General features: G+C 37.5%; 3 protein-coding genes across 6 annotated transcripts; 2 read left to right on the forward strand and 1 right to left on the reverse strand.

Annotated features, from left to right (window-relative positions):
- Positions 1–2,682: 2,682 nt before the first annotated feature.
- Positions 2,683–6,246, forward strand: Bma-car-1 (BC040823 protein, putative; the record flags this gene model as incomplete). Of its 4 annotated transcripts, none has more annotated exons than XM_001896631.2 (7): positions 2,683–2,803; positions 3,288–3,542; positions 3,784–3,990; positions 4,538–4,819; positions 5,289–5,448; positions 5,561–5,718; positions 6,143–6,246. In XM_001896631.2, the coding sequence occupies 7 exons, from the start codon at positions 2,683–2,685 to the stop codon at positions 6,244–6,246; spliced, it is 1,287 nt and encodes a 428-aa protein (XP_001896666.1). The 4 variants fall into 4 exon arrangements, with proteins under 4 accessions (XP_001896666.1, XP_042938708.1, XP_042938709.1 ...); XM_043082774.1 differs by having other exon boundaries at positions 3,784–3,930; XM_043082775.1 differs by having other exon boundaries at positions 3,808–3,990.
- Positions 6,247–7,606: 1,360 nt separating this feature from the next.
- Bm10751 (Uncharacterized protein) lies at positions 7,607–7,780 on the reverse strand (the record flags this gene model as incomplete). The annotated part of the gene is made up of 1 exon (XM_001902633.1): positions 7,607–7,780. The coding sequence occupies one exon, from the start codon at positions 7,778–7,780 to the stop codon at positions 7,607–7,609; it is 174 nt and encodes a 57-aa protein (XP_001902668.1).
- Positions 7,781–8,049: 269 nt separating this feature from the next.
- Bma-inx-15 (uncharacterized protein) lies at positions 8,050–12,258 on the forward strand (the record flags this gene model as incomplete). Its single annotated transcript, XM_043082777.1, has 9 exons — positions 8,050–8,178; positions 9,661–9,837; positions 9,979–10,060; positions 10,188–10,365; positions 10,529–10,604; positions 10,741–10,860; positions 10,949–11,152; positions 11,287–11,444; positions 12,141–12,258. 9 exons carry the CDS (start codon positions 8,050–8,052, stop codon positions 12,256–12,258), a joined length of 1,242 nt encoding a protein of 413 aa, XP_042938711.1.
- Between the last annotated feature and the right edge of the window lie 628 nt (positions 12,259–12,886).

The raw sequence follows: 12,886 nt of genomic DNA on the forward strand, positions 1-12,886 counted from the left end.
CAAACCAGTTACCTCTACTTTAGACGCTACCTCATTACCTTACTCATCTAATTTTTTCCTCCTTTTTTTTTTTTTGAAGAAGTGGACTACGTAGGTGAGTTTCACTATGAGAATTTCTTTTCATATTTCGGTAGTACTGAATATCGTTCAAATATGAATTGGACTATTTTTTCTGGTAATACTCTTCCGGATTTCTATTCTAGTCTACTTTCTGCAGGGTTCATATGATTTTATTCAACTGTACTGGTAACTATTCAATTTTAATTCAAGGACTATTAGTATTTTTCCTTCTTTGGTACTTGGTATTATTATTTATTACTATTATTAAGTACTATTACTACTAATTATTATTATTATTATTATCAATCGTCTCGTGTTTATTTGAAGGAGAGGATTTTTCTAAACAAGAATAATGTGTGATAAAACCTCTGTGCGTCTTTCAATCCTACATGGAATCTTTCACTGATTCGTATCAATTCACACATCTATTTTTGTTCTTGTTTCTTATCGCCATATCATCTCTTATCATATACTCTGGTCAGTTAATCTTCAACCAAATGTATTGTTTTACCACTTCTGCAAGTCATTATTGCTGTTACTCATTTGTACAATATTAGTATAATAAAAAACTGTCTCGCATTGATCTTTCGGATTTAAGTAGAAGTTAACCAAATGATAGGTAAAACTACCCAGAGGTCATCATTCGAGCAACGAAAGTGGACACATACTATGCAGATGGAAATGCTAGATATGGTGTCACTGTTTGCAAAACTTGGTAGTACTGCCATTAATCTGCGAGGTGTGAGGTAGGTGCCTGCCAATGGTACCTTACGATTCCTCCAGAACTGTGGGAGATCAGAAACTGCCACTGAGAACACCCGGAGGGCGAACCTTCTCGGACGCACAAACTTTCGAGATTCTGTTCAGTTCAGTGAGCACTCCTGTTTTCTGTCTGTACATCCCTGCCTCCCAACTTTTCACACTGTCGCAGCTCAGGCCCGTTGCCACGTGTCTCTCTCAGACCCCTTCTATCTCTATAGGAGTTGGTTAACTGCAAGTGTCGGGTTCAGGAGCACGTTGCGCAGAGAGGAGCGGAGATGTGGTTAGCTGGTTATGCATGTGTGGTGTGCTCGTGTACGTGGGTTGTACGTGCGTGGGTGGTACGTCTGTGTGCATGTGGGCACGTGTTGCATGTACGTGTGACATGAACTAACGTATATATGTGAAGATGCGATGAGCGGGGGAGTATTTGTTGAGGTATTTCACATAAGTGTGAGGGAACGGGAAGAATTGACTTGACGGGGACGAATTGATCTCGCGGATTTATTGCATGTGTTAACCGTTTTTCACGTGTTATTACTTATCAACTCTCGTTATAGAAATATTGTGACAAAACAGTAAATAGCTACACAATGCGGAATGTATCATGTGGTGTCACGCTATTATATGTTATTCAATCGAAGTGAAATGAGTATATTTCATTGTCCATCTCTTTGCTGTCCAATTTGCTTCCCTCGTCGTTTATGCGCTTCCTTATACTGAGATTATTTTTTTTTTATATAACTTACTCTCAAAATATGTTTTAAATGATCGCTTCATCACCACTGACATGAAAAATGAATAGGAATAATTTGCGATGAGGTGAAGCAAAATAGTGGAGAGGTGCAGGAATCAAACAAAGGGATAGTTTGAAAAAGGAAATTAGCAAGTGCGAATTTATGAACTTTAAAGAACTTCGGTCGAAATTACTCTTCTTCGGTCTTTCTTTTTGTTGAAGATTGGACTTTCGTTCACCTTTCTGTTTTTGAGTCACTTTTAACAAAGTGAGTCAAAAAAGCGTCAATTCTTTGCCACAGATAGCTGTGTAAATTGTAATGTCGCAGGTTACACCACACATTATTGGAATACTTGATGTTGTGTATGACGAAAAAGCTAGAAGCTAAATGCATATACTCAATGAGTTGTCTTTTCTCTTATGGTGCTTGTTGGGGGGCGCGTAATGTTTGCATAATGTCTAGGATACCGGGAAACAGGATACAGTGTTGTATGGATAAGGTAGATGGAAAAATAATTGATTATTTTACATTGTATTTATAGCCTGTGTTATATCTTTGGTCATTTCTACTGACTACTTGATCTACTTTAATACAACGCAAACACGGTAGTTCTGCTGATAGCGATACCACCTATTCCATATATCCTTCATTTGGTGTATTTTTAGGTTGTTTTATTGTTGTCATATTTCTTCTAAGCAATGTGCTTTGCGTAGAATTCTATATGTTACGTATTCGCAAGCTTTTACATGTTTTCGTATGTACTTCACTTATGGTGTACAGATTTTCAGATCTTTCCGTAATTAACACTGCCAATCCTATGATACACGGAACGATACACGATGGTTTGCATACTCCTATGTGTTTAACATGTGTAAGTAATATGGATAGGTACTTATAATAGATACTTAGATATCTGTTGAAGAAATGTTCATAATATTGAGGAAATGTTCAGCATGATATATGTAAGGATTTATTATAAGAAATGCGTAAAAGTCAAGCGTAATATCTGCGATTATACCTTGTGAATGTGTCGTTACTGCCATACTATGAGATAGCGTATTATCGTCTTCAGGGTAGGTAGGGTTACTTTTTGCATTTTTCATTCTGGCTGCATAATTGTGGCATAATGGCACAACAAACTCCCTACATTGGAAGCAGAATAAGTTTGATTTCTAAACTCGATATACGCTACGAGGGAATATTGTACACCGTCGATACCAATGAATCAACTATTGCTCTTGCCAAAGGTTGCTGTATCGAATTTCTACTTATGCATATTTAGTATTGTTCTTTGAATATACATGACTAACTCGGTAACATCAAATCAAATATTAGATTGAGTTATCGGTTTTATGCATCACTAATACCACTGATTAACGTTATACATGGATTAATAAAGATCACTTTACATTTTGCTTGTTTAGTATGAAAAATTGAACTGGTAGACTAAGAACTGCAAATAGAAACCACAGTTTAAGCAACCAATAAAAAGAATGATAATTCATATTAGGATCTTGATCCATCCAACTCAGGAGGAGGTCAGTGGCCATCAATACATATGTGATTTAAGTGTATCTTATTTGAAGCTTTATGTTCACATAAGCTTTTGTTACAGCTATTCCTCAGCGAAACGTCTAAGTCGGAACAGTTTTTTACTTACCATTTTAGATTATTAAATTAGTTCAAATTTGCTGCATTTTTCCTACACTGTTCTAACGTGATATAGTTCAGTGCGTTCGTTCGGAACGGAAGACAGACCAACACCAAATCCAGTTGCTGCTCGTGATGACATATATGAATACATTATTTTCAAAGCAACTGATATCAAAGATCTAATTGTGTGTGAAACACCAAAACCGGTACCTCAACTTGCTAGCGGCTTGGCATATGACCCAGCCATATTATCGATTTCTTCAGGACGTACCATCCCAATGCATCCCTCAGTTCCTGGTGTACCTATGGGTAGCAACATTATTAGCGCTGGATGTGAGTTCTTTCTCAGTTTGACCAGCTTGCTTAATTTTAAATTTAGAAATTAAAATTAGTTGATTATACTTGATCTTTTCCTCACCACGTTCTACATGAAGTTTGTGAAAAATATTTTTCTACAAATTAAAATAATATAAAGATAGCTTTACCATGAGTTTACTCAGATCAAAAATGGAATATCGAAGATAATATACTATTGTATCAATTTCTGATATATTATTTATTTATTTGTTTACAGCAGCTAATTTGAATGTATTTGAAGCGTCGCGTTCTGGCACACCGAATCGCATTTCTCCAGCTGAAGATCCGGCACATTCGCGTGCTCCTGGGGCAGGACGCAATCAACGTACAGGTTCATTGCCAAGTGCAGTGCAGCCCACGACAGGTACTAAAAACCGTGGTGGTTTCCAGCAGCAGATACATCAAGGAACACTTAATACCGGACGTCAGTTTACACATGATTGAGGCTTTGAGGCTTTATCGCTACAAGGAGGGAGCTTAAGCTGTACTTTCTTTTTTGGCATGTTCCCTGTTGAATATTTTGTTTTTTATTTCCCCATTTCGCAGAACAATTTAAGCTTTTAGTTGGTCAATATAACGATTTTTTTAGTCTAATCTTTCTAATTTTTATATAATCGCTTTTTTAATTAGTAGTTTAGGGCCTAGCAATTATGATGGCCGAGACTTAGCATCAGTTCATTATACGTGCATTAATTTGCGCACAAATTGTAAATCATAATGCGTATTTCCTTTGCATTCTTTGGAGTGCTGATATGTCACAGAACGAATGATACGATTTTGATGCATCCACTAATTCAGAGTTTTCATGCTGGTTAAAGCATGCTGTGATTACTTTTTTGATTCCTTCGCTTATAGATCTACTTGATCATTTTTACTATATATATCAAGTGAAAACTGCTATATTTTGTGAATGAGTTTAACCAAGTAGCTCATGTATTTAATTCCAAAACTCTAAATTATTTCCAATTTAGGACAGCAGAATTATCCAAATGTTGGTGGGACTTATCAGGGTAGCTATGGAAGAGGTGGGCAGCAGAATAATTATCGTGAGAGTCGTGGAGGTTTCTTCACTCGTGGAGGTAGTGTAAATTATCAACGCGGTGGAGGAGGTCATCGTGGTGGAGTTGGTGGAAAGCCACAATCGAAAGAGAAGCTGAAGTTTGAAAGTGACTACGACTTTGAGAAGGCCAACGAACAATTCCAGGAAACACTGAATCATATCAGTCTCGATCTTAAGAAAACCAAGCTGGAAGGTTAGTTATTGTGCATTGTATAGTGCTTTCTGCATATTACTAATGTCGTATCATTTCAGCAACTATCAAATTCTTTTGTTTGAGGCGAAAATAGGATTGCTTGATTTTGCCTAATCCTTTTCACTTAACTGCTGTTTTGCTTTGTATCTTTATTTACCATGATGTTTAGAATTGCATTAGATTACAACAAGTGGGGATGCAGTAGTATTAAAGTATCCTTCCAATAATATTAGACACTACTGAACTGAATGATTATAGGCCAGTTCCTATAATTCTGATGTTGACATTGTTTAGACGTTCAGTTCTATTGCAAATCGAAACTAACACTGTCTGTATCTCATAGTTGGCGTAATTGTTGGCTCTATACTATTTCTACTCAGCATTCAACTGATACATTCTTCAGAATTCTTTAGGAGAGACATGGGAAGGGTCCATGGTTCTTCGCTTTTTTTTGGATATTTTCTTTTAGATGGAAGTAAGAAGTCAGGAACGGGATCTGATGCTGGTTCAGATGTCATCGAAGAAGAAGTCACTGAAAATGGCCAGGAGGAACAAGAAAAGCGGTATTATGATAAAAGTTCATCGTTTTTCGACCGAATATCATGTGAAGCGCTTGAAAAACAAGAAGGGTATGTTTTGCTTTTTTCATTATTATTGCCATTTTATCGTTGTAAGGAAATGTGGGTTTTCTGAGTGTTCTTTCTAATGCATGAGTCGAAACTTTTCTTAATCTTAATATAGGAAGCCACGTACGGACTGGAGAAAGGAGCGTGAGACAAACCAAGAGACATTTGGACATTCCGCGGTGCGCTCGCTTACATATCGCCGTCCTCGAGGATTCATGAGTGGTCGTGGTGGCCGTAGTGGACACATGAATAGTGCTTATCGCTACAGTTCTGGTAGGCCTTGATAAATTGTACATATTGTTAGTGCTTATAGGTAACTCAATATATGGTCCCATTTCTTAGTTCTACCAGCTGTGCTTTTACCATGTTTGTTCTATATATGGCTCAGGAAAGTGACAAATGTGGTTGCTTTAAAACTCAGTGCATTATTTAACTTACTGATGATATTTATTTATTGGAATCGTTTTATTTTTCTCAATATCGGTGATTAGAAATTCAGTACAGTTTTAGGAGTTTTATTCACATTTCAAAGTAATAAGGGACTTTCTTTTTTGAAAAAAAAACTTAGTGGATGTAGCTGTCATACATTTCCTGGTATTGACAGATACAAAGTGAAATCTTCGTAAAAATCGTTCCAGTTAAGATTTATCAACTAGCTTGGAATTCTATTTCTCGTAATATAAGTTTATCTTTCCAGGCTACAACTACGGAAATCAGCAACGAAGCAGTTACGGCAATTTCCACAACAATTACAATCGTCGGAACAATTATCGTAGTAACGCCAGCTATTCTGGCCAATAAGTAGAGTAGGATTAAGATGGGATACATCATTTCCTTCATGTTATTAAAAACTGACTGTTTCTCTTTTTTCTTAGTTATGGTTATAATTTGTTATAATCTCAGAAGTTTATCTTGGAAGTTCATTTTTTCTTATCATATTTCAACTTGGCAAGACTTTTGCAAGTTCCTTTTCCTTTTTGAAACTGATATTCTGCATTTGGCTGGAAAGCGGAAAGTAGAAAGAGGTAAGAATATGTTTTTTTTTTTTTTTTTTTTTTTTTAATTCTGGAAAGGGTATATGAAAATGTTTTTTTAATTCTGGAAAGGTATAGTTGTTCTAAGGAGCTGATTGAGTACAGACTTCAGATTTTGGGATTTTCCCAAAGGAGGTGAACATTAAATATTGTGCAGAGTTAAGAAGAGATTACAATGTTGATTGATGATCTATTTACCACTTTTCAAGCTTATCTAAATTAATTTCGAACTTAGGAATATTCATCTACTTAGATGTTATTGGCCTGGGAAATAGTGGAGCGCTGTTAGTATAGTAGAAAATTATTAATCTGGTAAGCTAGCGATATGACTTTTTTCTAATAATTTTGAAAACAGACATTCCCTCGCGTGATTTGTCTTCATCTGCCTTGTTGATACAATTGTATACCCTTTTGCTTATGGTACGTAATTGCGTTCATACACGCGCGATTTGTGTATGGTAGTATTTGTGGAAATGTTTTTAAAAACGATAAGTACTTTTTTGTTTTATGTTTGTTTTCTTGAAGTTTTTTCTGATGCATAATTTTATGAATCTACTTTTGCAAAACAAACGGCCAGCATTTCTTTTACCATTTCTTGGACAACATTGCGCTTGTTTTGATAGTTGTTATCAGTTCAAATATATGGAACATTTGATTATTTTGCTATAAGAGGTGTAGCTATTTCTCTCAGTTTTGCGTTTAATGGTTCGTTGTAAATTGTCGACTTTCCCGCAATAACGTCCACATGAATGCATCATTCGCTGTATGCCATAGAGTGGCACATATAAAGAGGTTTTATCGATATGATATACTTTATTGTAGCTAATAAAAATGTTGTTTAATGGAGATCACATTGCTTTAACTTTCAACAAAGTGGCGAGAGAAAAATTTTGCAGTTTTGTCATCGTCACTGGTAGAAGTAATGGTAGTTGGCGTTATGGGAGTCAGAGGAGGTAAGACACAGGTAGTAGCGCTTCCCGGTTTAATTTCATCCGTGACATTCAGTTGAGTAGTCAATGCTGTGCTCCGCGTGATGCGCGAAGCACGCATGTCTAGCAGCGATCTGATCGCATCTCACTATGATAATCTTTTTTAAAAAGGTGACGCGATGCATGTTGCGTTGATCGTCATCGATACGGTGGCTTGCCGATATGGGATGGTGGTGATATGATACAGCGGTGAGCTAGACTTATCTGAAGAGCACAGCACTTTCGATCGGCTCTCAGCGAAAGCGATTCTGTCGAGAAAGATGCTATGGTGAGATTACTTCTTGTTGTATTTGTTGATCGTTTGATGCCCATCCTGCCCACTTTCTACCTGCCCTTTGCTTACAATGTCGTGGAAGATATCATCATCATGTGCTGTCTCTTCGTAGTGTTCCCATTTCCATTTTCCCTCAATATACAAATTAATATTAGACTTTTCATAAAAAACTGCATTCTAGCTTGAAACTCGAAATTCGAATTGGATAAGTTATTTGCAAATATTTTTTGGAGAGAGCAAGTGTGATTCGATGACCAAGAATCGACTTTTAAACTTGAGCTAAAACTCTGGAAGCAATCACTGTGATATGGATAAGCTATCGATAGTGATCGAATCGCTGACAAAGCCACGATATGAAGAGGATTTCGTCGATCGATTGAATTATCACATCACCACACTTATACTACTTATTGCCGCATTCACGATAATAGCCAAGGTTTCTCCTTGATTAGATCCATTGCACTGATTCATTTCTCGAAATGACAAATGACGTTGGATAAATGTCCGTTCTTCAATGTGCGCCCTTTTCCACTGAAGAAAGCGCTTTACAAAATACTCTGTGAACAATCTGCGCAACCCATTTCACTCTTCAAAGTGCTTTGGTTGACCTTTCACCATTTCCATCAGTTGTTACCCACCCCAATTCTCGCTTCTTTCCCTTTCTTCACCATAATTATTACCCATTCTATTAAAATATTGTAAGTGAGAAACTTCCTCGACCATTCATTCTACTATAATGAAGGAATTTAATAATATCTGACCTATGATTGACCTATCATTCACCAAGTTCACTTTCACTTGCATCACTCTACACGGAAATCATTTTCTCTTTGTACAGCAAAACGTCACACTCCCTTTCCCTTTCAGATTGTATACTGTAGCACCCTGTTACCCTACCCATTCAACAACTCAATCGTCCTGCTTACTCGTACCCTCACCCTTTCCAAGGATTTCTCGACTGTTGTTACCCTACCCATTCAACAACTGATTCGTCCCGCTTACTCCACTTAATATTGCTTCCTCCACCATCTCTGAATTCACCTATACTTTTGTCAATTACGGTAGTGACAAGTGACACTGTTACTTTGTCATCATTAATTTCACTTTAAACATATACTGAAAGGATGACAAGAGAGAGAGAGAGGGATTAGGATGAGAAGACTGTTTAAGAAAGTTGAATCATTTCTTGTCACCCATGAATTTTCTTTCTCAGTAATTCATATCAGTTAGCTTTAAGGTAAGTAAAATTCTGTTACGACAGAGTCAGAGAAGGAGAGAAAAAGAAGAAGGGAAAAGGGAAGAATCTGCTTGATGTGAAGTAAATATGGCAGAGTAGAATTTCTGATCTGATTAATGGATAATATGGCAGAGTAGAATTTCTGATCTGATTAATGGATAATATGGCAGAGTAGAATTTCTGATCTGATTCATGGATAATATGGCAGAGTAGAATTTCTGATCTGATTCATGGATAATATGGCAGAGTAGAATTTCTGATCTGGTTCATGGATAATATGGCAGAGTAGAATTTCTGATCTGGTTCATGGATAATATGGCAGAGTAGAATTTCTGATCTGGTTCATGGATAATATGGCAGAGTAGAATTTCTGATCTGGTTCATGGATAATATGGCAGAGTAGAATTTCTGATCTGGTTCATGGATAATATGGCAGAGTAGAATTTCTGATCTGGTTCATGGATGAATGGTCCTTTAAGCATTACTATAAGCTTATAGATCAATGAAATAGGAGCGAAAAGAAAGAGAATATTACATTTAAAATGGATGGAAACGAATTGAACTGATAAAATTCATTGGATGATTCTTTGATCGATGAAAACATCACAGAACTGTGTTGAAAGCTCAGGATTTCCTCCTGCTTAATAGAAAGTATGAAGGAATTCAATCTTGAATTTGTAGGAGTATGGCGGTGACCCGATTCAGTGTTGGTTACCTGCCGAATTAGCATCCCAGAAATCATGGGAACAGTATGCGGAGGATTACTGCTTTGTGGAGAACACGTACTACATTCCGCTAGAGCAGAACATGCCGCAGAGCGAGAAGCACCGCGACGAGAGACTGATCACTTATTATCAAGTAAGGGCATCGACGCATTCATTTGTTTCTTGCGGACTGGTATTCTGTTTGGACCAGTTTGGATGGATAGGTATGTTAGTATAATGATGTATCTGAATAAGTCTGGTCTGAAGTACCATAAACTCGTCCGAACTGTTTCAGTGGGTACCGTTTACACTGCTGCTGCAAGCGATGCTATTCGTGATACCTCACGTCTTCTGGAGAATGCTCAACTGGACGTCAAGTTCGTTTTGTCAAGTCTCAAGAAATATTTGTAGGTTTATAAGTTAAGTGTGCGTCTTTTAATTTAAGTATTCAAAGAACTTGAGGGAATTCCATTATTTTTTAAATCATATTCAGTTCTCTTGCAGACGTGCAGACGCGTGCAGTAATATCAATGGCGGACAGCGTGCGTCAAATGGATCCTTGTGGTGATGAAGCGCGTGATACTGTGAATGCCATCGCCAGTCACATTTATCATGCTGAGAAATCCACCAGACATTTGCATAAAATATTGCAGAACAGTAATTTGCTTGTCATCTTTACAAGGTACCATAATATAACATTGGTTTGGAGTGGCAAATAGTCGTTGAGATTCACTTATCATGTCGACGCTTTAATAATAATGTCGAGAACGTCTATCCTTACGTGATCAGACGGATTCCCAATGTGTAATAGCCTGACTAGCTATGTAATTGGAATGCTGTTTCAGGATGTTTACCCAATCTTATCTCAGTACAGTCTATCTGATAACCAAATTGTTATTTGTAGCAAATGCAACAGTGCAGGTGAGAGCAGATGAATTTTCTAGGACTTTTTACCTGTTTGATTTCACTTAATTTGAAATTCAGTGGCTTTAAAGCATATAGCAGTCATTTTGCCAAAAGCAATTGTATTGCAGTTTGTAAATTTGTCCATTTTCAGTTTTGGATAGTATCACTTTATTTGGGCGGTAATGGCTACGATTTGACAAGAGCACTACTGAGACAGGAAACCTGGCAAAGCACTGGTCTTTTCCCAAGGGTTACCATGTGCGACTTTAAGGTTCGTTCTCTTCCAAGAAAGAAAATGTGCCATGAAGGACTGACGATGTATGTCAACGAAAACAGAACAATAAAACGCAGAAATTCAGATCCGTGTCATGGGCAATGTGCACCGCCACACCATTCAATGCGTCCTGATGGCGAATATGTTCAACGAGAAGATATACGTTGCTCTGTGGTGGTGGTTTCTGGCGGTAATCACCCTAACAGTTGTCAACTTCTTCTACTGGATCTACACGCTAAATTCAGTCACTTCAAGTCATCAGTTTCTGATTGGACTCGTCACACTCGGTGTCAGTTTAGTTCCAGTTAGACAGAATGGCACAGGTGCACATGCATGTGCATTTGTCGTAGTATCCTCATAACGTGACTGAAACAGTTACTTTAATACCTCCGTTTAAGCTTACCTGATGTCATTAATTTTTAGCAACCGCAAGAAAAAATGACAAATCATCTCATGCAGCTCTTTGCTGAACAGTTCGTCGGCGATACTGTATTGGTATTAAGGCTGGTGACGCAAAATGCCAGCGAATTGGTTGCAAGTAGCATCACCGCCCGCTTGTATGACATTTTTGTTAAGAAAAGGTAAAACAGCAGAACATTTTCCGGAATGACCGGTCGTCATTCCAATTCTTCTTCTGTGTCTTGCAATGCAATTCTTCGAGACAAAATGATCTCTTCCTTCTAATTAAGGAAGACTTGGATGGATCACACTCATTAGAATTGCTTCAATAATACTCTGTTACAATACCACTGGGCACGTCCTGATTTACGGAAAGAAAGACTGCCTTACCAAAGTCACGTAGGCCAGTCTCGTGTCCAGCAGCGCCACTAACATTTGCTGGCGGCTTCATGGACATACCTGATTGCACACATACGAACAATTTTGTCCTAGCACCTACGTCCTTGCCAGTCTTAGCTAAAACCTCTTCGGTCTCTCTAATATATACTACAGGTAAACGCTATCTTTTCCCCATTAGTTTATTCAAGCTTTATTTAAAATATTCCTCTCAGGTCTTACTCATGCGTTTTATTTTCGAACCCTCAGTACAAACTGCGCTCATTTAACGAAATGTAGGAAAAGGCTTTGGCTAGAAAACCTTATCTTGAAACTAGAGGTCCTTCTTATCATATCATATCAGAGAGTTACCCTGTGCAGTACTCATCCACAAGACTAGCCAATCAGTCACACCGATCTCTGTTTCCTCAGTTTCCCAGGACAATCCTGCAAAAGATTTGATGCTGAGTAAACTGCAAATGCCTCATGCAGGATTCTTGCAGAAAGGAAAACGAACGGAACACTTGCCGCAGTGAAGGAAAGACCCGAAGAGATCTGAAGATAACCCTTACAACGTCGACGTCGTCTCCTGAATTGCCATCACAGGTGGTCAAGAGATGAGGAAGCCAATAGTCATTGCTTCCGTGTCATTCTATTTCCAAATTCATCCTTCTCCTTCGCATATGTTCTCGGTTGCATTTTCAAATGAGCTATTCAATTTTTGAATATTGAAATCGAGAAATATTGCAAGATATTTCCATTTTATATTATTTCTTTATGAATCTCTTCTTTGCTTCATACTGAGATATGCACATTTCAGGCTCTGTTCCTCCTGAAGCCATAATATCTTCAAAAGAATAACCTTAACCACTTGCTTGAATATTCTAAATGTGTCCCACGAACACGATTCAGAACGCTTCCCAATAGTGTTACATAGTAATTCAACAATAAATAACGAAAAGCAAATAGAAAATTAAGTAAGAAAAGCTAAAGGCTTTGATCACACAGTTTTAGTTCAATTCTAACTAGTGGGAACACATTTTTGTTGATAAAGCAAGGTCGAGAACTGAGAAATCATCCTGCATAATGAGAAACTAAGAAAGTTATTACTAGAGAGAGAGAGAGAGAGAGGGACAGTCTGAAAATATATGAGACAAGAAATTGATACAAAGTGAAATTGAACAAAATATGACACAATGAAATGTGACACCTCCTTAACTTAACTCTAAAACATACATCTGAAATAATA

Source organism: Brugia malayi, assembly GCF_000002995.4.
Source record: "Brugia malayi strain FR3 genome assembly, contig: Bm_008, whole genome shotgun sequence".
Classification (NCBI taxonomy): Eukaryota; Metazoa; Nematoda; class Chromadorea; order Rhabditida; family Onchocercidae; genus Brugia; species Brugia malayi.